The sequence below is a fragment of the Chiloscyllium plagiosum genome, unplaced genomic scaffold (genome assembly GCF_037043375.1).
Source record: "Chiloscyllium plagiosum isolate Xiang-an unplaced genomic scaffold, Cpla_swu_hap1 HiC_scaffold_30, whole genome shotgun sequence".
NCBI lineage: Eukaryota > Metazoa > Chordata > Chondrichthyes > Orectolobiformes > Hemiscylliidae > Chiloscyllium > Chiloscyllium plagiosum.
Window position 1 is genome coordinate 17606667 of NW_028270168.1, and position 23486 is coordinate 17630152.

Below are 23486 nucleotides of genomic sequence, written 5' to 3' on the forward strand. Positions count from 1 at the left end.
CAACACCTGATGAAAGAACCGTGCTCTAAAAGCTAGTGCTTTCAAATAAATCTGTTGGATTATAACCTGGTGTTATGTGATTTTTAACTGTGGGGAGATAGTATACTAAATATGCTTTGTTGAAATAAAGCCTAAGCTTTGATTTTTAACTTTGTGTAACTGTAGGTCAGTTAATGGGTGATTGGGTCACTAGTCGGGTTTTGTTGTTGGAATTCTTTAACTCACATTGGTTTATGAAGGAAGATAATTGTTCTCACACAGCTTAAACTATCAAGGATTGAGGTAAGAGACAGTAACTTCTGAAAAGGAAGTTGTAACAAGGAGGGAGCTGTTGTATAAACTGACTAATGTTATGCACAATAACAAATTTTAAAATAAAACAAACTTAAAATGGCAGCAAGTTAACCTTGCATGGAGCATTGCATTGTGTCACCAATGCTGTACTATCCTGCTCCCATGCTGAACCTAAGTATTAGACTGAGGGTGTAATCTAGTGTGGTGGAGGAGCTGATGCTTATTTTTTTTCTTCTGCAGAGTGAAGATCAAAATGAGCGAGTAATTGAAGATATGGAGGGAGCTTCACAGGCAAATCAGCGGCGAATGAATGCAGATCCCCTTGAAGTTATGCTCTTAAATATGGGATACAGAATCACTGGACTAACCAACAGTGGGATGGCTTCAGATGATGAGGAAAACTCTGAAGGCCAGGTGCAGTGCCGGCCAAGCTAAGTAGCGTCCCAACAGTAGCGTACCAGGGACAGACCAGGGAACAACTCTCATTTCAGTGTGTCTGTGGCTGAAAACACTGCACTGTCCTCAGCTACGCACCAAATGCTTTGTTTAGGAAGCAATGAAAGGGTTTGCATTCTTTCTAACATCTATCAGACTCCTTTATGGATGAGCCCTATTCCATCTGCAGAAGTCTGAGAGTGATGCTGCTACCCTCTCAGGAACACCTAACTGGGCCAGACTTGGCCTGGGATGCATACAGGAGGCCTCACGTTTCTGAAAAAGACTCATTTGATAAGCAGATCGTTTTGTAAATTGTCTAGATGCTGCTTTCAGTTTGTATAAATGCTTCCTGCTCTATCACATTCAGTCCCTTTTGTAGTAATGGATTCTGCAAAGGCCAATAATATTGAGGTAAACTGCACTCCCTTTGTAGCTCTTAAATCATCAGTTAGAGCTGCAGGGCAATCTGATGCAGCCTTCATTGCAGACATGAGAGAGCCATGACTGCTAGTCACTATCATACTTGAGTCCCTCTGCTGCTTTTGGCCCAGTTTGCAATATGCATACAGAATATATAGCTGTACATGACCTGGGGATTGCTGCGTCATCATTTAAGGGTTATAAGAATGTGAGCACATGAGATGAATTCACAATGTACATGCAACAAAGAGACTGTTCATGGTGAAGTATGAGAAGTGTGTCAGAACTACCCCAACGTTGTATGTGAACAGCCTGGCAATTGGTTGTTGGGGAAAGGTGCCTACACCCATCTGTCTCTTGTACTATCTAGTCCCCCAGTCTTGGCTGTCTGTTCACTTTGTCTTTTTCACTGCTTCAAATTGAGCTCTTGAAGCACTGATTCTGTGAACAACTTGTTCACAGCCTCCAGTGTTTGCAAATCTGATACTGCCCTCTCCTAGAATGCACTTTTCTTGAGTGTCCCCAAAACTCAGCATTGCAGTACCAAGCTCCAGGTCCTTGAGAACTTGGGAACAAATATTCCATTTGCAAACCTAATTTAGAAAGAATGGTGGTGGGGTGGGGGGAAGATTTGAGTATTGTTTGTTTCTTCTGCTGGCTGCTGCGTTTTGATTTCTATTTTAATGTATAAGCTAATTTAAGTATTCAGCTGTCAGCTTTGAGAAGAAATAGGAATGTCATGAGTAAAGCTTGTGAAGGGATGTTTGATTTAATTCTCATTACTGTTAATGGTATCAGATTTTGTTGGACATTCAGGTAGAAACTGTAGCCTGTGTAGAAGAGAATGTTTGTTTCAGTTCTGGGTAAATTGGGTAACAATGTGTGAAAGGTTGGAGAGGGGAAGCTGATGCAGTAGGTACTAATTGAAACCAACACCAAACTGCAGCTATTCTGTTGTAGCACTGACCCAAGAAATATTAGCAAAGAGAAACAGAGTGCACACACTGACTGGCAAAATGGGTAAGGAAGCTGTCATTTCTACATCTGGAGCCTAGTGAAATCTAATGGAGAGGGCATCCTGCCTCTCAGTATATAGCTTCAGATCCTGAGTTTCAGAAGGTTCCAGTCAGTGAGCAAAAATCTGTTATCTGAATGGAAGTGCCAACAAAGAGGCACATCTGGGAAGTGGAGTGTTTTATTGACATGGCAAGGGATGATGTTTTATGGTGGTGTGGATGTTTAAAGGGGTGCTGCTTTCAAAGGGCATGGTATGAAGAGGCTGTGGTGTGTATAGTAAAAGTGGGGATTAGGTGCTGTGCATTGACATTTGTGATGAATGATACTCTTAAGTGTGTGTACACTGTTATAGAGGCCATTTTAATCACCATTGATCAGTTCACTTCCAGGACAAAGATCGATTTGCACACAGAGGCTCGTCTGTTCCAAGTTATTTTCTTTTAAGGCATGTCCAATTGCATTACACTGAACTGAAGACAAATTTGTGTAAAAGCAGTCAGTTGGAATGATTTGATCATCTTTTTATTTTGCTAGCCAATTATTTGCTGATTTCATGAAAAAACAATAGCATCATTGGCTGCAGTATGCAAAGCTCAGTTTAAAAATTCCTTTGCCTGTTCAGTAAAAACTGAACATGATTTGTTCAGTTGCTGTTCATCTGAGTATCCTTGCAGTTATTGTCAATGGCCAAATGATCATCTAAACTAGTTAGTGATCAGTTTCTGGGAGAGTGAGCTGCTGGGTATTTGTATGCAGGTGTTTCCTGAAATCTTCCCTTGCGTCTGTAGGGTTAGAATTCAACTAGGAGATGACCAATAGCAGAATGAAGGTCTAAACCCAGATCAGAGGCTGTGGTGGAGAAGCAGGCTTAATTGAAATTTTGCCAGAACGCCATTTTATTACAAGCTATTCCCATCATCAGCTGTTGTGTGACTGCATTGTTAAATTATATTTCTAAGTATAATTTAGGTTTTGGTGGGATTGTTGCTTGTTTGCAATTGCTTGAGCACCTTGGTCTGAAGCTCTAACTCCTTATGGTCAGTGTGTTAAATGGAAAAGTAGATCAGTGGGGTGGAGTAGGTGGATGAGTTTAGTCACTGTACTAAATAGTGCTGTGCAGTAATCATCTTCCCACTCCTCCCACCCAATCCATGAGCTCAATGCCAATTGTGTGTTTAAACCTCACTCAGTTTGTTGCTCCTATCCTCCTCGTCTGTGATTTGATGAGGTATCATCCGTGGGAAGCTGCTAACTGTAAAAATTAAATTGTTAATCCACGGTTGCGATGAGTTTAAAGCCAGCATTAAATGGCGAGTTTAGCAGAATGCTGTTTGGTTTGGTTGCTAAGAATTCATACTTGTATAGGGGCTGCTGCTTTAAGTTTGTAGTTATTCCCAATGTACATCAGTGCAATAAAAACACAAACCACAGTAAAATGCTTGAAATTAAATACTAAATGTGCTGCACTCTCTAACTACGACATCTGCACACATCTCAGGTTGGCTGGAAGTTATGGTTTCAAGTCCCACTCTCTAGAGTATGAAATCCAGACTGACACTCCAATGCAGATGTGATGCTAACAGGAAGGTCCTCTTGCCACCTCAGAATTTTTTTTTTACATTCAACTAAGGTTCCTAGGAGAAGAACAGAAGTCCTGAGGCCTGTCATAACTGTTATTAAAATAGAATAATCAGATTATTTATCCCTTTGTTGAATCTTTAGTGGTAGCTGTATTTCCTTTATAGTACAGCTGTGACACTTCAAGAGCTCTTTACAGGCTATGGAGTGTTTGGGTCATTGAGGACACACTCTCAATTTGAAAGTCTGTCTTTTCTACTTTTAAACCCAATTCTTCATGCCCAAGTAGAGCGCTCGGAGTAACCACTGATTCGCAGATCAATGAATCATCAGTCGGTTCTGTAAATACTTGATGCTTTTAATTGGGCTGGAGCATGTTTTGACTTGACCGGAAACATCGATTTTAAAATCTCGTTTTTCTGAGCGTTAGCAAGTGCTGATGCCAGTCTCCTGTGATTAATTTGTTAGTTTTATATCCAGCTGTGTCAGCTCCAGCTTTGGGCCCTTGAAACCTAATCAGATAACATCAGTACAACCTGCAATGTAATCCCATGCGGAAAGAGCAAATATCACCTGCTCTGTGGAACAGATTGCACAAAATGAAAACATTTTGAAGTGACAACACACATTGAACGGTGAAATAGACAATCTTTTATTAGTCTCGTAGCACAATGAAGAATGCGACTTGTTAGTATGTTGACAGATTGGATAGGTGCAGGTGGAGTGGTCATGGATCAATTAAGAAACCAAGAGCATCCTACGGGGAGGAGGGCCCTATTTTATTCAGAGTTGGATGTTGTATCGAGCGTACTGCTGATCTCTACGGCTGTCAGGACTGCAGACGATGCTCAAATACATTAGGCGGATGTGTGTGTTAAGGGAACGGCATTTGACTAGGAATTTGCACGAATACAAGTGAATATAGCGCATGTTGAACTACACTGTTAGGTAAAATGTTACAGCAGTGATGTAAATCCGGGTGTTTAGGTGCAGGCTGGTGCCATAACTGTTTTTTTGTGAACTAAACGCTGGTTTGAGATATCAGATTTCCTACCTGAGAGAACTGGTTAGGAACTGCTAGTAAAGGCTCTGAAACTACGATCCCACGAAAGTCAAAGACGATACAAACATTCCCAGGCAGAAACAGTACAGAGTAAAGCCCTCAAGCCTGAATTAAATAAATATTTATTTTAATTTCATATACATTCTGACAGTACGAGGACCCGGGAAATTATACGACAGACCTGCGGCTCCTGGCCGATCGGCCCGTCTCCTGCATCCTGTCCCTCGAGCTCATTTTCTGGTCCAGGGGACGCAGCCGCGGAGTCCGAAGGCAGCGGCCAACATCAGCGGCGCCCGGTGTCCTCGGAATTTGAGGCGGGTTTTAATGCTCTGGCTGCGGGCGCTGAGTCCAATTTCTCCCAGCTGGGCACCGCTCCGGATCCGGTTGACCAGCTCCCCGTGTTCCACGGCTTCCTGCTCCGCCCGAACCAAGATATCGCGCAGCTGCTGCAAGCTGATCTCCAGCTCCCGGACCCGGCGTTGCCGCTGCTCCATCTCTAGCAGCCTCCTCCGGGCTTCCGCCAACTCCAGGCTGCTGCTGGGGGTCAGGGCCCGGGACACCGGCTCGCCGTCCGGCCCCCGCTGTTCCTTCTCCTGCACCCCGCCCACAGCCGGCGGCGGACCCGTGGATGCTTTCGCCGACACTTTGTCCCGGAGTTTCCCCATCGCTGTATCCGCAGCCCAGCTCCGTACGCGGGGATGGGCGGGGCTCCCGCAGTGGGCGGTATCTACGGGGGGGCGTGGCTATAATAAGGGGCGGGAACCATCGGGAGTAAGTGTCCGTTTAAGGGGCGGGGCTTCCATTGGTGAGTCCATTTATGGGGCGGAGCTTGCATGTGCGTCTACTTAAAGGGGTGGGGCTTCAATTGCTGGTGTTTATTTAAGGGGCGGGGCTTCCCTTGAGGGTGTCGATCAAAAGGCGGGATTCCATTGACTGCGGGGCGAAGCTTTCATTTGGGTGCGTCCATGTAAGGGGCGGGGCTTCCCTTGTGTCTATTCGAGGGGCGGGGCTTCCCTTGAGTGTGTCCATCTAAGAGTTAGGGCTTTGAGGCAGGTGAGAGACACAAGATGCACAAACCTTTATTCAATTTCCACCACCAGATAGGGGGGAAACGAGTGGCCAGTGGCAAGCAGTGCCCTTCACATCAAAGGGCAATGATGCGTGATCAAGAAAAGTGAAGGGGAGGGCAGGGATTAAATCAAAATAGAGTTGGAGGGAGAAATAAAGCACTCCACTCCCTGCGGTGTCCACCTCTCCCACAGCTCAAGGGATTTGGTAGTCATCACGTGCTCCTTCTCCAGAGACACCCAGATTTAAATGTAACTGCGGAAGAGGGGCAGGCAATTGGCCATAATGACCCCCATCACAGCCCACAGTCTGGACCTGTATAGCCAGGAGCAGACCAACAAGGAGATCCCCTGACCTACCCTTCCCCCCTCGGCACCAGGTACCCAAAGATCAGGTGCGTGAGACTTAAGAGCAGCCAAAAGCAGAGGAGATGTTCTCTTGAAAACTAAAAAGGGAGTGCAAGCGCCCACACCCCATGGTTAATGGACTCCACAGCACCACAGAACAAGCAGTTGGACTTGAACTCCATGAACCACCGCAATCTGCGGTTGCAGGAGACCGCTGCGTGCAGCACCCTCTACCCCCAGATCCCTGAGAGAAAGGGAAAGGACTCTCCCGTAGAGAGGGTTGGGGCTTCTATTGTGTGTGTATTTAAGGGTCAGGGCTTCAATTGGAGTGTCAATGAGGGGGACATGAGAGGTTTTGTGCATGAATCACAGAACATTGGTATACAGGTAATTAAGAAGGCAAATGAAATTTTGTCCTTCATTGCAAAAGGGATTGAGTTTGAAAGCAAGGCACACGTGTCGGAGTATCGAGTATATGTTTGGTCTCCTTACTTGAGAAAGGATGTACTTGCGCTAGAAGGGATGCAGAGGAGATTCACTAGGTTGATTCCGGAGTTGAGGGGGTTGGTTTATGCAGAGAGATTGAGTAGATTGGGATTATATTCGGGATTATATTCGTCATTTTGTCATTTATATAAATGATTTGGATGTGAGCTTAAGAGATATAGTTAGTAAGTTTGCAGATGACACCAAAATTGGATGTGTAATGGACAGCGAAGAAGGTTATCTTTGATTATAATTGGATCTTGATCAGATGGGCCAATGGGCTGCAGAGTGGCAGATAGAGTTTAATTTAGATAAATGTGAGGTGCTGCATTTTGGAAAAGCAAATCTTAGCAGGACTTATACACTTAATGGTAAGGTCCTAGGAAGTGTTGCTGAACAAATAGACCTTGGAGTGCAGGTTCATAGCTCCTTGAAAGTGGAGTCGCAGGTAGACAGGATAGTGAAGAAGGCATTTGGTATGCTTGCCTTTATTGATATTGAGTGTAGGGGTTGGGACGTCATGTTGCGGCTGTACAGGACATTTGTTATGCCACTTTTGGAATATTGCGTGCAATTCTGGTCTCCTTCTTATCATAAGGATGTTGTCAAACTTGAAAGGGTTCAGAAAAGATTTACAAGGATGTTGCCAGGATTGGAGGATTTGAGCTATAGGGAGAGGTTGAATAGGCTGGGGCTGTTTTCCCTGGAGCGTCAGGGGCTGAGGGGTGACCTTATAGAGATTTATAAAGTCATGAGGGGCATGGATAGGGTAAATAGTCAAAGTCTTTTCCCTGGGGTGGTGGAGTTCAGAACTAGAGGGCATAGGTTTAGGGTGAGAGGGTAAAGATATAAAAGAGACCTAAGGGGCAGCTTTTTCACACAGAAAGTGGTGCGTGTGTGGAATGAGCTGCCAGAGAAAGTGGTGGCAGCTAGTACAATTGCAACATTTAAAAGGCATCTGGAAGGGTATATGAATAGGAAGGGTTTGGAGGGATATGGGCCGGGTGCTGGTAGATGGGACTAGATTAGGTTGGGATATGTGGTCGGAATGGATGAATGGGACCGAAGGGTCTATTTCAGTGCTGTACATCCCCATGACTGCATATTCATTGGAATGTAGTAGAATGATGGGGGGATCTTCTAGAAACTTATAAAATTATGAAGGGAATAGACAGGATAGAAATAGAGAGGAGGTTTCCATTGGTGGGTGAAACTAGGACAAGAGGGTATGGCCTCAAAATTAGGGGGCACAGATTTAGGGCTAAATTGAGAAGGACCTTCTTCACCCAGGGGGTTGTAAATCTATGGAATTTCCTGCCCAGTGAAGTGTTTGAGGCTTCCTCTTTGAATGTTTGTTTTTAAAGCTAATACATAATTTTTGGAACAGTAAAGGAATTAAGGGTTATGGTGAGGGAGTGGGTAAGTGAAGCTGAGGCCACGAAATGGTCAGCCATGATCTTATTGGATGGTGGAGTAGGCTCAAAGGGCCAGGTGGCCTGTTCCTGCAATAGGCTTTTATGTCTATTTAAATAATGGAGCTTCCATTGGTTGTGTCTACTTAAGGGGGTGGGGATTGCATTGGGTGTGCCTATTTAAGGGTGGAGCTTCTGTTGGGTGGGCCCTATTCAGCGAAGGTGTGCCATAGAGGTGGAGCTTCTCATGGTTGAGTCCACAGGCAGTGGAAGAGTAGAACAGGGTGGGGTTATGAGGGTGGGTCTTCCATGCAGTGGGTAGGGTTACATTGGGGGCTTTTCACTAAGGGGCAGGAAAAGGGAGGGCGATACTCAATGTGGGCACTAACAGAATGGTTGGAGTTCTACCTGTGGCACACACTGACTCTTAATGGGAACTTCACAAATTAAAGGTGTTGAGGAGGATAGAGAAAACACTTGAAGGGCACCTCATTGAACAGTGGTCTCGCTTGCAGCTGAACCTGCCACATGATTGTCTCCTCTGAGAAGGGGCATCCTGACCACACGACCACACAGTCTATTCCACAGGACACTGCACTGAGTCAAACATCAACTGCACCTGGAGGACCATTAACTTGGTGAAAGATGTTCTTTGGTCTCCCCAAAACTTGTTGGTCTTTCAGAACAAGGAGTAGGAGCAAATTACCCACGATGCTGGAATCTGTACTGAAAATAACAAAAGCTGGAGATCACAGCAGATCAGATAGCATCCATGGAGAGAGAGCAAGCTAACATTTCGAGTCTAGCTGAAGCTCTGATGAAGAGTCTCTCTCTCTCTCTCTCTCCCCCCCCCCATGGATGTGGAGCTGTGAACCCCCCAAGGTCAGTAAGGTACCATGCCCCAGCAAGAAAACAGAAACGAGGAGCACCCAGAAGGAGGGTCGGGCCAGGGAGGAGGAAAGGTAGCCACCACTGAGGAACAGCAACCAACCCAACCTTCACCTGAACAGATGAAGACAATGGAGGAGGAGGAAGTGAAGGAAGCACGGGAGTGGACACAAGTGAGAAACAACCGGAAAAGAAAATCAAAGCCTCACGGCAAAATGGAAAGAGACAGCTTTATGATGGCTACACCAGAAGTTCCTCTGATGATGAAGATGTGCAGAGGGATGGCCACGAGCAAAAAAAAAAGAGGCAGAGCGCCACAGAGGAGAAAGAGAGCAGCACCCCTAACCCGGAAACACCGGGTATCTGGAGGGGCCCAGCGAAGCCCAACGTCCGGCCTTCGAGCACAGCACAGCCCCAGGCAACCAGGAGCAGTGAATCAGGAGCTAAGCATCTCAGTCCTTCTGTTAGACTCAGAACTGGACCCTCCTGGCTTGTTCTCACCCCAACAACACTGGATAAGGGCAATGCCTCAGAGGAACAGGATGCCTACCTTAGCGCAGAAAGTGACCAATAGTTTGCCCAAACTATGGGGATGCAGGGAGATCCCCAGTGACAGGGCTATGGATGAATGGATGTTGGTAAATCCTATAAATTCTGAAATGGGTTTCAAAATTGCCAGTTTTAATGTGCAAAGTGTTAAATCTACTACACAATGTGTCTCCACTTTGGCTTACCTTAGATTTAGATTTTATTCTCACGTGTACTCGAGTGCTGAAGTACAGTGAAAAGTGTATAATGTTGCCACACGTGGGGCCACCTTAGGTATCGACGTACAAAAAAAACTTAGGTACAAAGTAGTAAGAGAAACAAGAGTTAAAAAGTAAAGCATTACTTCATGGAATAGTAGAAAAAACAAAGAAATAAGTAATTGTTTACTTTAAAGTCTTTCATAGAAAAATAAAGGAATAAGTTACACAGTCTTTGACTAGTCCTCTGTTTATCTCCTCTCCAGGGACACCTCAACCATTGGCTGCTGCCACAGATATCATTACTGCTGCTGGAACTGTCACCTCTCCAATCTCTCCCAGTGCCTCGGGAACATGCCCAGGCAGGATCCACTTGCATGCCAAGCCGAGACACCGCCATGAGCCTCTGAGAGACCAGTCAACCCGTACATGCCGACCAGATATCCCAACCCAATCTCGTCCCACCTGCCAGCACCCGGCCCATATCCCTCCAAACCCTTCCTATTCATATACCCATCCAAATGCCTCTTATATGTTGCAATTATACCAGCCTCCACCACTTCCTCTGGCAGCTCATTCCATACAGGTACCACTCTCTGTGTGAAAATGTTGTCCCGTAGGTCTCTTTTATATCTTTCCCCATTCACCCTAAACCTAGTTCTGGACTCCCCAATCCCAGGGAAAAGACTTTGCCTATTTACCCTATCCATGTCCCTCATAATTCTGTAAACCTCTATAAGGTCACCCCTCAGCCTCCAGCACTCCAGGGAAAACAACCCCAGCCTGTTCAGCCTCTCCCTATAGCTCAAATCCTCCAACCCTGGCAACATCCTTGCAAATCTTTTCTGAACCCTTTCAAGTTTCACAATATCTTTCCGATAGGAAGGAGACCAGAATTGCGTGCAATATTCCAACAGTGGCCTAACCAATGTCCTGTACAGCCGCAACATGACCTCCCAACTCCTGTACTCAATACTCTGACCAATAAAGGAAAGCATACCAAACGCCTTCTTCACTATCCTATCTACCTGCGACTCCACTTTCAAGGAGCTATGAACCTGCACTCCAAGGTCTCTTTGTTCAGCAACACTCCCTAGGACCTTGCCATTAAGTGTATAAGTCCTGCTAAGATTTGCTTTCCCAAAGTGCAGCACCTCGCATTTATCTGAATTAAACTCCATCTGCCACTTCTCAGCCCATTGGCCCATCTGGTCAAGATCCTGTTGTAATCTGAGGTAATCCTCTTCCCTGTCCACTACACCTCCAATTTTGGTGTCATCTGCAAACTTACTAACTGTACCTCTCATGCTCACATCCAAATCATTTATGTAAATGACAAAAAGTAGAGGACCCAGCACCGATCCTTGTGGCACTCCACTGGTCACAGGCCTCCAGTCTGAAAAACTACCCTCTACCACCATCAGCCTGTCTTCAACCTTTGAGTCAGTTCTGTATCCAAATGGCTAGTTCTCCCTTTATTCCGTGAGTTCTCCCTTTATTACAGTTAGTAAGCTAACCAGTCTCCCATGGGGAACCTTGTCGAACGCCTTACTGAAGTCCATATAGATCACATCTACCGCTCTGCCCTCATCAATCATCTTTGTTACTTCCTCAAAAAAACTCAATCAAGTTTGTGAGACATGATTTCCCACGCACAAAGCCATGTTGACTGTCCCTAATCAGTCAAGGCACTTGAGGGGAAACAAAACTTGCGGAGATATGTGGAAATGGGACTAGCTGGATTTATTTACAGAGAACTTGCATTCTCAATGCAGAATCATAGAATCCCTACAGTGTGGAAACAGGCCATATGGCCCAATACGTCCACACTGACCCTCCAAAGATTATCCCACCCAGACCTATTCCTATACCCTATCACTCTACATTTGCCTTGACTTATGCACCTAGCCTACACATCCCTGAACACTTTGGGCAATTTAGCATGGCCAATTCACCTAACCTACACATTTTTGGACTGTGGGAGGAAACCAGAGCATCTGGAGGAAACCCACGTAACATGGGGAGAATGTGCAAACACCACACAGACAGTTGCCCGAGGCTGGAATTGAACCTGGGTCCCAGGCTCCGTGGGGCGGCAGTGCTCATCACTGATCCAGGTGGGGGGGTGATGGTGATAGGTCAGAGGAGAGGGTGGAGCGGATAGATGGGAAGGACGATGGACAGGTAGGGCAGTTCAAGAGGGTGGTGTCGAGTTGGAGGGGTGGGTATAGGATGAGCTGGGGGAGGGGAGAAGAGGAAACTGGTGAAATCAATGTTGATGCCATGTGGTTCCCTCTGTCCTATCACCATCACCTGCATCTATGTATGACCTTCCTAGCTACCTCACCCCCTTTCCCTCCCCCCCCCCCCCCCCCCCCCCCCCAGCCTCCTATTTATTTCCCAGTCCTCTTCCCTTCCCCCTACATTCCTGATGAATGGCTTATGCCTGTAACGTCGATTCTCCTGCTCCTCGGATGCTGCCTGACTTGCTCTGCCTCTTCCAGCGCCACACTTTTCGATTCTGACTCTCCAGCATCTGCAGTCCTCACTTTGTCCTGTCATGCCGAAAAATGTCAAGTAGTCAACCAGTGGAGACTGGTTTGGTTCACCTTCTGTGCAGGTGTGTGTTGAGAGGATTCAGATGGTGACTGGGAGGAACTTGCAAATGCCTTGTCTGCACACATCTATACTCAAGTCAGGAATCTAGCCATACTGGAGCTGGGGAATAGATTCAGAAGTAATTCAGTTCCATCAATGTTTAACTTGCAACATGATATTTGTGTGTTCCTGTAGAGTTTGTTTTATAACATGTGTGGGAGGTAAAAGGACTCACAGCATGCTCGGGGCAGGCATGAGGAGAATTTTATTAGTTTTGAGGATCAGGAGATATTGTACAAAGCAGATACAGCCAGAATCACCCAAAACCAGCCAGTCCAGTGGTTGCTTTCATTAAGAACACTCATAGCCCTGACCTTCAGTGTGAGAAGGAGAGCAGCAACGTTCAATGAAAGAGAGAAACTCATCACTTCGAGAGCTACAAATTCTTATTTAAAGATGGGCTTTGCAGAGTTTTATTTCAACGTGGACAGCGGTTACTTGGAGGGACTGGTCAGAGGGTTTAAAGGTGGAATCCTGAAACAGGCAGATTTCCTCAATCTGGTGCAATGTCAGACTCTGGAGGGTGAGTCCCTGCTGATTTCTTTCTGTTTTTTTAGTTCCCTTGTTGGGAGACCAGAAAAAAAGTTGTATTTGTTTAGCAAAGAGAGGTGATCTCAAAGTATTTTATACCTGGTTAAGTATTTCATGAATGCTTCTTATTGTTGGTTATTGCATTTTCTACATTGCAATGTGTGCACAGTAACCTCCTACAAACGACAGCATGATAATGACCATATAATCTTATTTTGTGATGTTGTTTGGGGAATAAATATAAATCAGGAACCAGAGATACCTTCCCTCGTCTCGTTGAAATAATGCAGTCAGGTCTTTTGTATTTGTTTGTCAGTGAAAATGGGGCCCTTGGATTATTATATTACCCTAAAGATGGGACCGCTGTTAGTGCAGCAGCCCCTCAGTACAGCATTGGAGTGTCAGTCTCGATTTTAGTGCTTGGGTCCTGGAGTGGGATTTGAACTGATTTAGAGGTGAAGGTGCTACTGACTGAATCAAGCAGAAGAAACTCAGCACTATCCAGAACAAAGCAGCCCATATAACTGGGACTCCATCTAACACCTTCACATTCTCTACTATCGACACAATGGCATCTACAACATGCGAACTCCACCACAGAGACAGCAGATATGTGGGAACACCACCAACTGCAAATTCCCCTCCAATCCCCACACTGTCCTGATTTGGAGATGTAGTGCCATTCCTTCAAAGTCACTGGGTCGGAGTTCTGAAACTTGTTCCATAACGTCGTTGTTGATGTGCCTAAGCCACATGGACTGTTGGGGTTCAAGCAGACAGCTCACCACCTTCTGAAGGGCAATCATGGATGGGCTATAAATGCTGACCCAGCTAGCGAACCCACATCCCCTGAATGAATAGAAAACTCACAGCTGACACCCAAAGTTACTGCCATGTTGTTCATAAGAGGAGGTGTTGTAGGAGAGGGGGTAGTGCAGTGGGATTAAGTTATGGGAATTGCAGAATATAAGAAATGGCAGGATAAGGAAAGAAGAATGGGGCAGGGTGTGGAGGGAGTAGATCGAGAATGATGGAAGGGATGAGTGGAATTTGGAGGGAGGGAAAATAGTGGGGGGGGGGGGGGGGGGGAGGGAGGGAAGGGTATAAAAGGTGGGACCCGGTTGTAACTGAGGTTGCTCCTGCTTTTGCTTCTATGTGCAGCTTCCAATGTGAGCACTAAGTCAGGAAGCGAGTTTTCATCTTGGCCTGTGATCTGACAGGGCATAGCAAACTGCTAGTAAATATACTAAATTGTAATAGAGGAATGGAGCCATGGCTGAGGATTAATCTGCAGTCTGCACTATGTGACCTGCTTTGGTGATGTAAGTGGTGATGCTGGAAATGTCTGTCCATGCTGGTTAAAAACAATATTAGAGAGGACAAATCAGTCATTTCTGGGAATTAGTTACCTCCTTTCCTTAGTCCCAGCAAAAGTCTTTCATTAAATAGTTCTGGTGTTTAGTGTATATCAGGTGGTTTTATGCAAATGTATCCTTGTTCTTGCTCTGTTTCTGCAGATCTGAAGCTTCTCCTTCAGAGCACAGACTATGGCAGCTTTCTGGCAAATGAAACTGGTCCTCTCACAGTCTCTATCATTGATGATAAACTGAAACAAAAGCTGCTGGTGGAATTCGTCTATCTGCGAAATCATTCTTTACAGCCCCTCACCACCTTCCTGGATTATATCACGTTAGTAACTGGGGTTTTGTGTTGCTTTGTTCTCAGATAAATGTTTTGAAGAGGCAGAATAAAGCATACCTGACTAATAAATCAGTATTTCATCAGTAACACAATCACTTTGAGTGACACACTGCAAGTGACAGTGAGAGTGTCACTGAGGGTGTGTGACAGTGAGGGAGTGACACTGAGTAAAGGCCACAGTCTAAGGTCTTACTGCTGAAGTTAAATGGGGTTTCATTCAGTTATCGGACCCTCGCAGTGCTTCAAATGTATGTAAATATAAATATGTACAAGAAATGTCTTTGGTTTATTTGCTGGATAGAGTCAAACTTCAATATTTGTTTGTTTCTTCATATGCTACTGTACACAACCAAACTGCTTTAGTGTCTATGTAGATAGAGATATTTTTATGAATAAAGTATATATTTGAAATAAAAAAGATTAAATGTGAAAGGAATGAGCATGACCTTGACAGATTGATTATAAATAGGAGACAGAGTGAGAGTGGCTGAATTACAGTATATTGATCAGAACTGGCAGTTCTGGATTTTGAATTATTGATCTGAACCTTTTGATTACTTCAGTTCTGCAGAATTCAGTGTAACTTGTGCCTTTTGATGCTCTGTTTTAAAGGTACAGCTATATGATTGACAATGTTATCCTGCTAATTACCGGCACATTACGCCAGCGTCCGATCTCTGAGCTTCTTCCCAAGTGCCATCCTTTGGGCAGCTTTGAGCAGATGGAGGCTGTTCATATTGCTCAGACCCCTGCTGAACTGTACAATGCTATCCTGGTCGATACACCATTAGGTAAGAGACAGACTCACTGACCCCAGAACAAGGCAATTAGAGTTCAGCACAATCTAAGGGAAATCTCTGATCATTAGCCAGGAGCAAGTGACATATAACTGGATGCAGGGATATTGTGTACTGATCAGTGCAGTGGTTTGAATGTCTCATTGGTCAGTGTCTCACTGTCTGCTGGTCCATTTAATGGCTTGTGTGTCTCACTGAATACCAGTCAGTGCAGGGATATGAGTACATTACTGTGGAATGATCAGTGTAAGGTTCTGAATGTTTCACCATACAGAGTAGGAGTAGGAGTTTGAGTATCGCACTACATGAAGGTCATTGCAGGGCCCTAACTGAAGGACTGCATACTGATCAATGCAGGAGTTGGAGTATCTCACTGGATAATGGTCAGTACAGGGGTCTGACTGCTTCACTGTATTCAGGGCTATTCCAGGGATCTAACTTTCTCACACATCTTCTGTACAATTAAAATCTCTGTTCGATGAAGCAGCATGCTAGACAGTGTGATCATGTTTAAACTCTCATCTGGTAATGTCTATGTTCCAGCTTCCTTCTTTCAAGATTGCATCTCAGAGAATGACCTTGATGAAGTTAATATTGAGATATTAAGAAATAAACTCTACAAGGTAAGAGCAATATATCTCTTTAGATTCTGATCAGTAACTCACTTCCAAGTATCTAAGGACACTAGACTTAAGGTCAAAAGTAGGCTATGTTGACTGTCAGGCACATTTTATCTTTCAAAAGGTGACGGCTGTTCTCCTACATCTACTTTCTCTCACTTTCCCCAAATCCCCACCTGATTGTTCTGGTGCCCGAAGGTCTATCCATTCTATGTACTGACAATGCAGCCACAGCCTTCAAGGGTAGAGAATTTCGAAGGTCCCCAATTATGTGAGTAAAGATGTTTCCCTTTATCCCTGTGTTAATAAGCCAAACCCTTATCCTGACACTAACTGTTATTTTATAAATAAACCTCCTGAGTCCCTTGATTAGATTCCAATTCACTCCTGGATATCTGTTATTCAGTTATTGAGTTATAAACAACACAAACCTGATTAGATTCCAGCTTGTGATTCACTCTAGGTATATCTGACTCCATCTAGAAACCCCAATGAAATCCCATTAGGTTATTTTTTATTTCTGTAAATCAATCTGAATGGAATTATTGATAAATTATTTCCTGCTCACAAGCCTCAGTGTCATCACTTTCCTATTTTAGGCTTATCTTGAATCATTTTATGGCTTCTGTAAAGACCAGGGGGGACAGACTGAAGAAGTGATGTGCCCCATCCTGCAGGTAAGCATGTTAGCAAACTCCCCCAACTGCAGCTGCTGTGTAACTCCGGTAATCTGTCACTAATCTGGAACAATCCAGAGATTCATTAAAGGTTAAAGTTGTTGATCCATTAGCAAAGGCTCAAGTTTAATCCCAGTAATAGGGAGTTTGAGGACTGGCAGGTTGGACGAGACCTATAAACCAATTATAGGGGTTTCTACTTCTATGACTTGAATACAATTTAAAAGGTTAAGGGATGAAATGATCAAAATCTTCAAGATATTAATAGGAAAAGACAGGGTAGACAAACTATTTCCACTGGTTGGGAATTCTAGAACTAGTGAACATAGTCAAAAAATTAGGGCCACATTGTTCAAGAAAGATTTAGGAAGCAATTCTACACATGACGGAGGGTTGATGTTTGGAACTTTCTTCAACAGATGGCAAAACTTGCTGATCAATTGTTAACTTTAAATCCAAGGTAGATAATGATTTGTTAAGCAAAGGTATTAAGGGATATGGGATAAAGGCAGGTAAATGGACTTCAGCCACAGATTAACCATAATCTCATTGAGGTGCTGAATGACCCACTCCTGAACCTATGTTCCTAATACACAGGTTTCCGTCATAAGTGCTACTTGAATCTGGGATCTGTGCACAGCAAGTGAATGAGCAAGAAAAAAAACCCAAAGCAGTACACTGGAAAAAGTCGAATTTTAAGTGCTTCAGTATCAAAATGTGGAGATGAAACAAGATAAAAATGACAGAGAAAAGATGATAGTACCAGTGGAAAATAGTTAAACAGATGATCAATAGAGTTCAGCAGAACATATATTCCTGTTAGAAACATGAAGATACTAGCCAATAATGAAAAATTCTGAGTGAAATGGGTAGAACTGAAAAAAAAACATACACATATGGGACCACAAAGGATAGGATGATAAATAGGAATATTAAAAAGTTACAAGAGAAGTCAAGAAAGTGGGTAACGCAAAAAGAGAAGTGGTGCTCTCACAGAAATCATTGTTGGTACCACTGTTTTAACCATTTAAATAAATAATCTATAATTTCAAAATTGCAGAACACACAATGAGAACACAATGTACCAAAATATAGGAATTATTAAACTTGCAAACCCTGGCAAATGAGTTCTGAACCAGATAAATATAAGGTGTTGCATTTCGGTGGGGCTATAAAGGAGGCCACAGACTCCTTGTGAAAACAATAGAGTAGAGAACAGAGCCATGAGAGGTTAATGAATTTTTAAAAAGGTACTATGGTTAAATTTTAGAGAGAGAGAGCTGAAAAAACAGACAGTTTATGCTAAACTTGCATCGAATCTTGGTTTGACTGCACAGTTCTGGTTTTCATATCATAAAAACGATGTAGGTTGTAGAAGGTGCAAAAATATGATTCACAAGGATTAGGCCAGACTGAGCAGATATACTTGTCAGGGTAGGGACACTTTTCTCAAAGAGAAAGAATATTGAAAAGGTGACCTTTCAGAAGTCTTAAAAATCATGAGAAGATATAATGTGGGAGCTGTAAAGAAGCAGTTTCCGCTTATGAGGGACTGCCATGAATATAAGATAGTTGCTAAATAAAAATCAATAGAGAGCTCAAGAGAAACCTCTCTACGTAGAGACTAGTGAGAATGTGGAATTCACTACCAAAAGAATGGCTGGGGCAGTTAGAAAAGGTGCACTTAAGGGGAATTTAGAAAAGTTCATCAGGGATTATAGTCATAGTCATAGAGACGTACAGCACGGAAACAGACCCTTCGGTCCAACTCATCCATGCCGACCAGATGGACGAGTTGAACCGAAGGGTCTGTTTCCGTGCTGTACATCTCTATGACTATGACTATAATCCCTGATGAACTTTTCTAAATTCCCCTTAAGTCCACCTTTTATAAATGCCTCAGGGAGAAAAGATTAAGTGGATATATTAATGGGATTTAAAGTATGATGGGAAAAGAGTTATATGAAAGTGCATATAGACTGGATGGACTGAATTACATATTACTGTAAATGTAATTCAATCTATCTGATTCTAGGCTATCTGTATGAGCACTGTCTCACTCAGGGCTCTCACTCACACCTCAGTATTGTCCTATCTAGTTTGAAGCTGATCGACGTGCATTTATCATCACCCTGAACTCATTTGGCACTGAGCTGAGCAGAGAGGATCGAGCTACACTTTATCCACGCTGCGGCAGACTGCACCCAGATGGCTTGACCCTTTTATCCAAAGCGGAGGATTTTGAGCATGTGCGTGCAGTCGCTGAATATCATGCGGTGCGTTCTCCAAGTTCTCATTGTTACTGGAGTCAATGTTCAGTCAATGTCCCGTTCCTAATTCTTTTCCATTTTCTAACCCTTGGGCAATTTTGCACTGGCTTCCAACATATTTTAACCATGCCAACCAAAAACAGGGACAAAAGGAACACCATCAGGATTGTAGCTGATCTTTTTAATGTACATGCTGGTTTCTTTTACAATTTCCTTATGTCTGTCCTTGCTGTATGGTGGTTCATTGGAGTCCATCTTGTTGATACCAACAATAGGTTGCTTGACACCCAGAGTGTAGGCAAACAGAGCATGCTCTCTAGTTTATCCATTTGATATACCAACTTCAAACTCGCCCACACCAGCAGCAGCAATCAACACAGCACAGTCAAACTGTGACGGTCCAGCAATTATATTCTTGTTGATGTTCCTGTGTCCTGAGTACTTGGATGTTTTAAACTCCCAGACAGCAATGTCAATGGTAATACCATGTTCATATTCAGTCTTCAGCTAAACCAAGACCCAGGCATATTTGAAGGATCCTTTTCCCAATATGTGCTTCCCATTCCCCCACACTTAAACATTCCCCAATTATGTCCTGGACCACAAAAGGTCAAGGAATCTCTTATGGAGCCCACAGTGTGGGCAACTGAGAGTGGGGGACTACAGCTGGAGAGCTCAGCGGTGTCTCAATGGCTCCCTATTTTAATTTCTTTTGACAAGCATAGAGACATAAGAGTCATAGAGATGTACAGCATGGAAACAGACCCTTCGGTCCAACCCGTCCATGCCAACCAGATATCCCAACCCAATCTAGTCCCACCTGCCAGCACCTGGCCCATATCCCTCCAAACCCTTCCTATTCATATACCCATCCAAATGCCTCTTAAATGTTGCAATTGTACCAGCCTCCACCACATCCTCTAGCAGCTCATTCCATACACGTACCACCCTCTGTGTGAAAAAGGTTGCCCCTTAGGTCTCTTTCATATCTTTCCCCTCTCACCCTAAACCTATGCCCTTAAGTTCTGGAATCCCCGAATCCAGGGAAAAGACTTTGCCTATTTACCCTATCCATGCCCCTCATAATTTTGTAAACCTCTATAAGGTCACCCCTCAGCCTCCAATGCTCCAGGGAAAACAGCCCCAGCCTGTTCAGCCTCTCCCTGTAGCTCAGATCCTCCAACACTGGTGACATCCTTGTAAATCTTTTCTGAACCCTTTCAAGTTTCACAACATCTTTCCGATAGGAAGGAGACCAGAATTGCATGCAATATTCCAACAGTGGCCTAACCAATGTCCTGTACAGCCACAACACAACCTCCCAACCCCTGTACTCAATACTCTGACCAATGGCTAGTTCTCCCTGTATTCCATGAGATCTAACCTTGCTAATCAGTCTCCCATGGGGAACCTTGTCGAATGCCTTACTGAAGTCCACATAGATCAAATGTACTGCTCTGCCCTCATCAATTTTCTTTGTTACTTCTTCAAAAAACTCAATCAAGTTTGTGAGACATGATTTCCCACGCACAAAGCCATGTTGACTATCATGAAACAGTCCTTGCCTTTCCAAATACATGTACATCCTGTCCCACAGGATTCCCTCCAACAACTTGCCCACCACTGAGGTCAGGCTCACTGGTCTATAGCTCCCTGGCTTGTCTTTACCACCCTTCTTAAACAGTGGCACCACGTTTGCCAACCTCCAGTCTTCCGGCACCTCACCTGTGACTATCGATGATACAAATATCTCAGCAAGAGGCCCAGCAATCACTTCTCTAGCTTCCCACAGAGTTCTCAGGTAGACCTGATCTGGTCCTGGGGTTTTATCCACCTTTAACCGTTTCAAGACATTCAGCACTTCCTTCTCTTTGATCTGAACATTTTGCAAGATGTCACCATCTATTTCCCTACAGTCTATATCTTCCATACCCTTATCTACAGTAAATACTGATGCAAAATATTCATTTCGTATCTCCCCCATTTTCTGTGGCTCCACACAAAGGCCGCCTTGCTGATCTTTGAGGGGCATTATTCTCTCCCTAGTTACCCTTTTGTCCTTAATATATTTGTAAAAACCCTTTGGATTCTCATTAATTCTATTTGCCAAAGCTATCTCATGTCCCCGTTTTGCCCTCCTGATTTCCCTCTTAAGTACACTCCTACTTTCTTTTAGAGCTTCAAACAAGGGATTAAAATTAAAATCAGATTCTGCTTCCTTCCTGGCTTCTAGCCAGGCAATCTAATATTCCCAATGAAGATCCCTGCTCTGGGAAAACTCCTGCTAATAGCAGTCTGGGGCACCTACACTGACACTTGGCAGCTGCAAGGTAACACGAGAGGAGGGCCTGTTCTCAAGCGGCTCTGGCAAGTTTCAAACTTTACCTCTCTGTGAACTCTTTGTGAACCACGAGGAGCAGGAATGTTGAACTGCCCATGTCACTCTAAGGACTCTTTAGGTCTGTCTCTACCACAGGGATTTAGAGAGGGATTTAGAGCACATGGACTAGATTTTATATTGGGTAGGTGGGGCAGTCTTATCAGGGCTAGTTAGGCAGGTGAGGACATGGATAAGGAGGTGGGAGGAGGGTCAGTACTATCTGTTTTGTTAGGGTCAGGTGGGGGGAGATCTTCCATTGGATACAGGGTGGCCAAACAAAACAGGACTCCCAGAATTTACCTGGCAGCCTTGCTACATAATGTGGGCGCTGTCAACTGCTGGTAAAATTCCACCAAAGACGAGGTCCTTCAGGTACCATTAATTGGCTATTTCAGGCCCTCAATTGACTTAAGAACAGATAGTTTGTCTGCATCTGATTAAATACCAGCAGAGGTGGTAAGTGACAGGCAAGGTGCCCCCTCCACAGAGGCTGGTATCCTGTCACCGAGTCACCTTTTAGTGGGAAGTCCTTGACTCTGGCACAGCCTCATCAGAGTCAGCATTCAAAATGTCAGAATACAGCTTCTGATGGGGGAGGGGTGTAAAGTTTCAGTCCATGGGATCCTAGCCTGGGATAATGTTTATTTCTGACTTGCCTCTTACTCTCTTCTGTCAGGAATATAAACTCTTGTTTGAAGGTGCAGAGAAGAATTCCAATGAGAAGACATTGGAGGACAAGTTCTTTGAATATGAGGTAATAATCCCGACTGGGCTCCTCAGACCACTGATCCTGTTTCATCACCCATTCCCTACTATCACTCACCTGTCTCTTATTCACCTTGAAATCCTCCAATCATTACTTCTGCCCCCTTCTTCCAACTGCCTTTCAAAATATGTTTGGGTTCATGCTGTATTTCCTCGATTAGTTACCGTAAATACATTGGCCAAGGGCTGGCTCAGACTTAGACTGACCACCAAGACATGTTCTAGAGCAAAGGGTGGAAGTTGTGTGCTGCTGCTTGCCTAAAGAGGTGTGGCGTTCAATGATGGCCTATGTTTTGGTTTGGTGCTTTCTGTGAGAAACTCTTTGGAAATAATCTGAATTGCAGCCTAGAGGGAAACAGCTGGAATGGACACCTCCACATCAGTAACATGATGTTGAAATGCTTCCCATCCACATCAGACAGAAGGGAAGTCACTTACCAATATCTGAAGACATTGGCAGGACTTGGTTCTACTATATCAGGAAATGGATATGTGGCTTTTAATCAAAGAAACTAGTCCTCAAAATAAGTATCTCACTCATCTCAATTCAGGTGTTCTCACATCCTGTATGAGAGATCCTCAATCCAATTGTAACTTTCTCTGTTTTCCTTCCCAGGTGAAGCTCAATGTAATGGCATTTAATAACCAATTTCACTTTGGGGTATTCCATGCCTATATGAAACTGAAGGAGCAGGAATGTCGGAATATTGTATGGATTGCGGAATGTATAGCCCAGAGACATCGGACTCGCATTGATAACTACATCCCCATACTCTGAGTGCAAGTCACCTAAACCATCACTGGCATCCTGAGAATAACCAGTAACTAACTCCTGTAACCTGTCCCAAGTCACTGATCTTTAATGACCAGTGTCTCTATGATCTACTTTAGTGAGCAACTCCAGTGACTTGTCTCCAATAATTGATCTTCAGTAATCTATAACAGTTTATTCTGAGTAATCACCTCTCTCACCCAGTTGTGAGAAATTTGCATTTTGTTAATCAAATATGATCTTATATTAACCTTTGTTAATTTTTGGCCTTGGTAATCAGCCCTGAGATAGCAACCTCTAGTTAACAGATTAATCATTAGCCCAGGCAGGGACTCCCTCAATACTGTCAGTCTTTTAGTGTGTTCTAATGTATTACCTTGTTTTACCATGATTTGAAGTAATAAACAAGTATTGGTGTTGATGTGTTCTATCTCAAATTTCCAATTACAAATGAAAACTATGTACAAAGTTGTCTATTAAAAATATATAATTCTTACCTTCAGTTACAAGTTTTTTGCATTCTGTCAAATATAACAAAAACACATCACACACCAAATA

General features: G+C 43.9%; 3 protein-coding genes across 8 annotated transcripts in view; 2 read left to right on the top strand and 1 right to left on the bottom strand.

The window, feature by feature from the left end:
* The window catches only part of wdtc1 (WD and tetratricopeptide repeats 1), a 45144-nt gene extending 41539 nt beyond the window's left edge, over positions 1 to 3605 (top strand). Inside the window, exon 16 of the mRNA XM_043717461.2 lies at positions 535 to 3605. Within this exon, the coding sequence (XP_043573396.1) occupies positions 535 to 729 (195 nt within the window). The 3' untranslated portion in view covers positions 730 to 3605. The remainder of the gene's footprint in view (positions 1 to 534) is intronic.
* Positions 3606 to 4915: 1310 nt separating this feature from the next.
* Positions 4916 to 5512, bottom strand: trnp1 (TMF1 regulated nuclear protein 1). The gene has a single exon (XM_087977002.1). The coding sequence runs from the start codon at positions 5473 to 5475 to the stop codon at positions 5041 to 5043; it is 435 nt and encodes a 144-aa protein (XP_087833128.1). The 5' UTR covers positions 5476 to 5512; the 3' UTR covers positions 4916 to 5040.
* Positions 5513 to 10043: 4531 nt separating this feature from the next.
* On the top strand, positions 10044 to 23424 carry LOC122563568 (V-type proton ATPase subunit d 2-like). 6 transcript variants are annotated; one of them, XM_087977006.1, is made up of 8 exons: positions 10044 to 10343; positions 14464 to 14635; positions 15260 to 15438; positions 15988 to 16067; positions 16664 to 16741; positions 18841 to 19017; positions 22068 to 22145; positions 22773 to 23424. In XM_087977006.1, exons 1-8 carry the CDS (start codon positions 10187 to 10189, stop codon positions 22932 to 22934), a joined length of 1083 nt encoding a protein of 360 aa, XP_087833132.1. In that variant the 5' UTR covers positions 10044 to 10186; the 3' UTR covers positions 22935 to 23424. The 6 variants fall into 6 exon arrangements, with proteins under 6 accessions (XP_087833132.1, XP_087833134.1, XP_087833133.1 ...); XM_087977003.1 differs by lacking the exon at positions 10044 to 10343 and adding an exon at positions 10370 to 11874; XM_087977005.1 differs by lacking the exon at positions 10044 to 10343 and adding an exon at positions 12191 to 12377.
* Positions 23425 to 23486: the final 62 nt, after the last annotated feature.

Coding starts and splice junctions, on each gene's coding strand:
- trnp1 (XM_087977002.1), bottom strand. CDS start 5,475: ATGGGGAAACTCCGGGACAAAGTGTCGGCGAAAGCATCCACGGGTCCG.
- LOC122563568 (XM_087977003.1), top strand. CDS start 11,568: ATGGCCCAATACGTCCACACTGACCCTCCAAAGATTATCCCACCCAGA. Junction 19,018..22,067: donor CAGTCGCTGAATATCATGCG/GTGCGTTCTCCA, acceptor CTCTTCTGTCAG/GAATATAAACTCTTGTTTGA. Junction 22,146..22,772: donor ACAAGTTCTTTGAATATGAG/GTAATAATCCCG, acceptor TTTCCTTCCCAG/GTGAAGCTCAATGTAATGGC.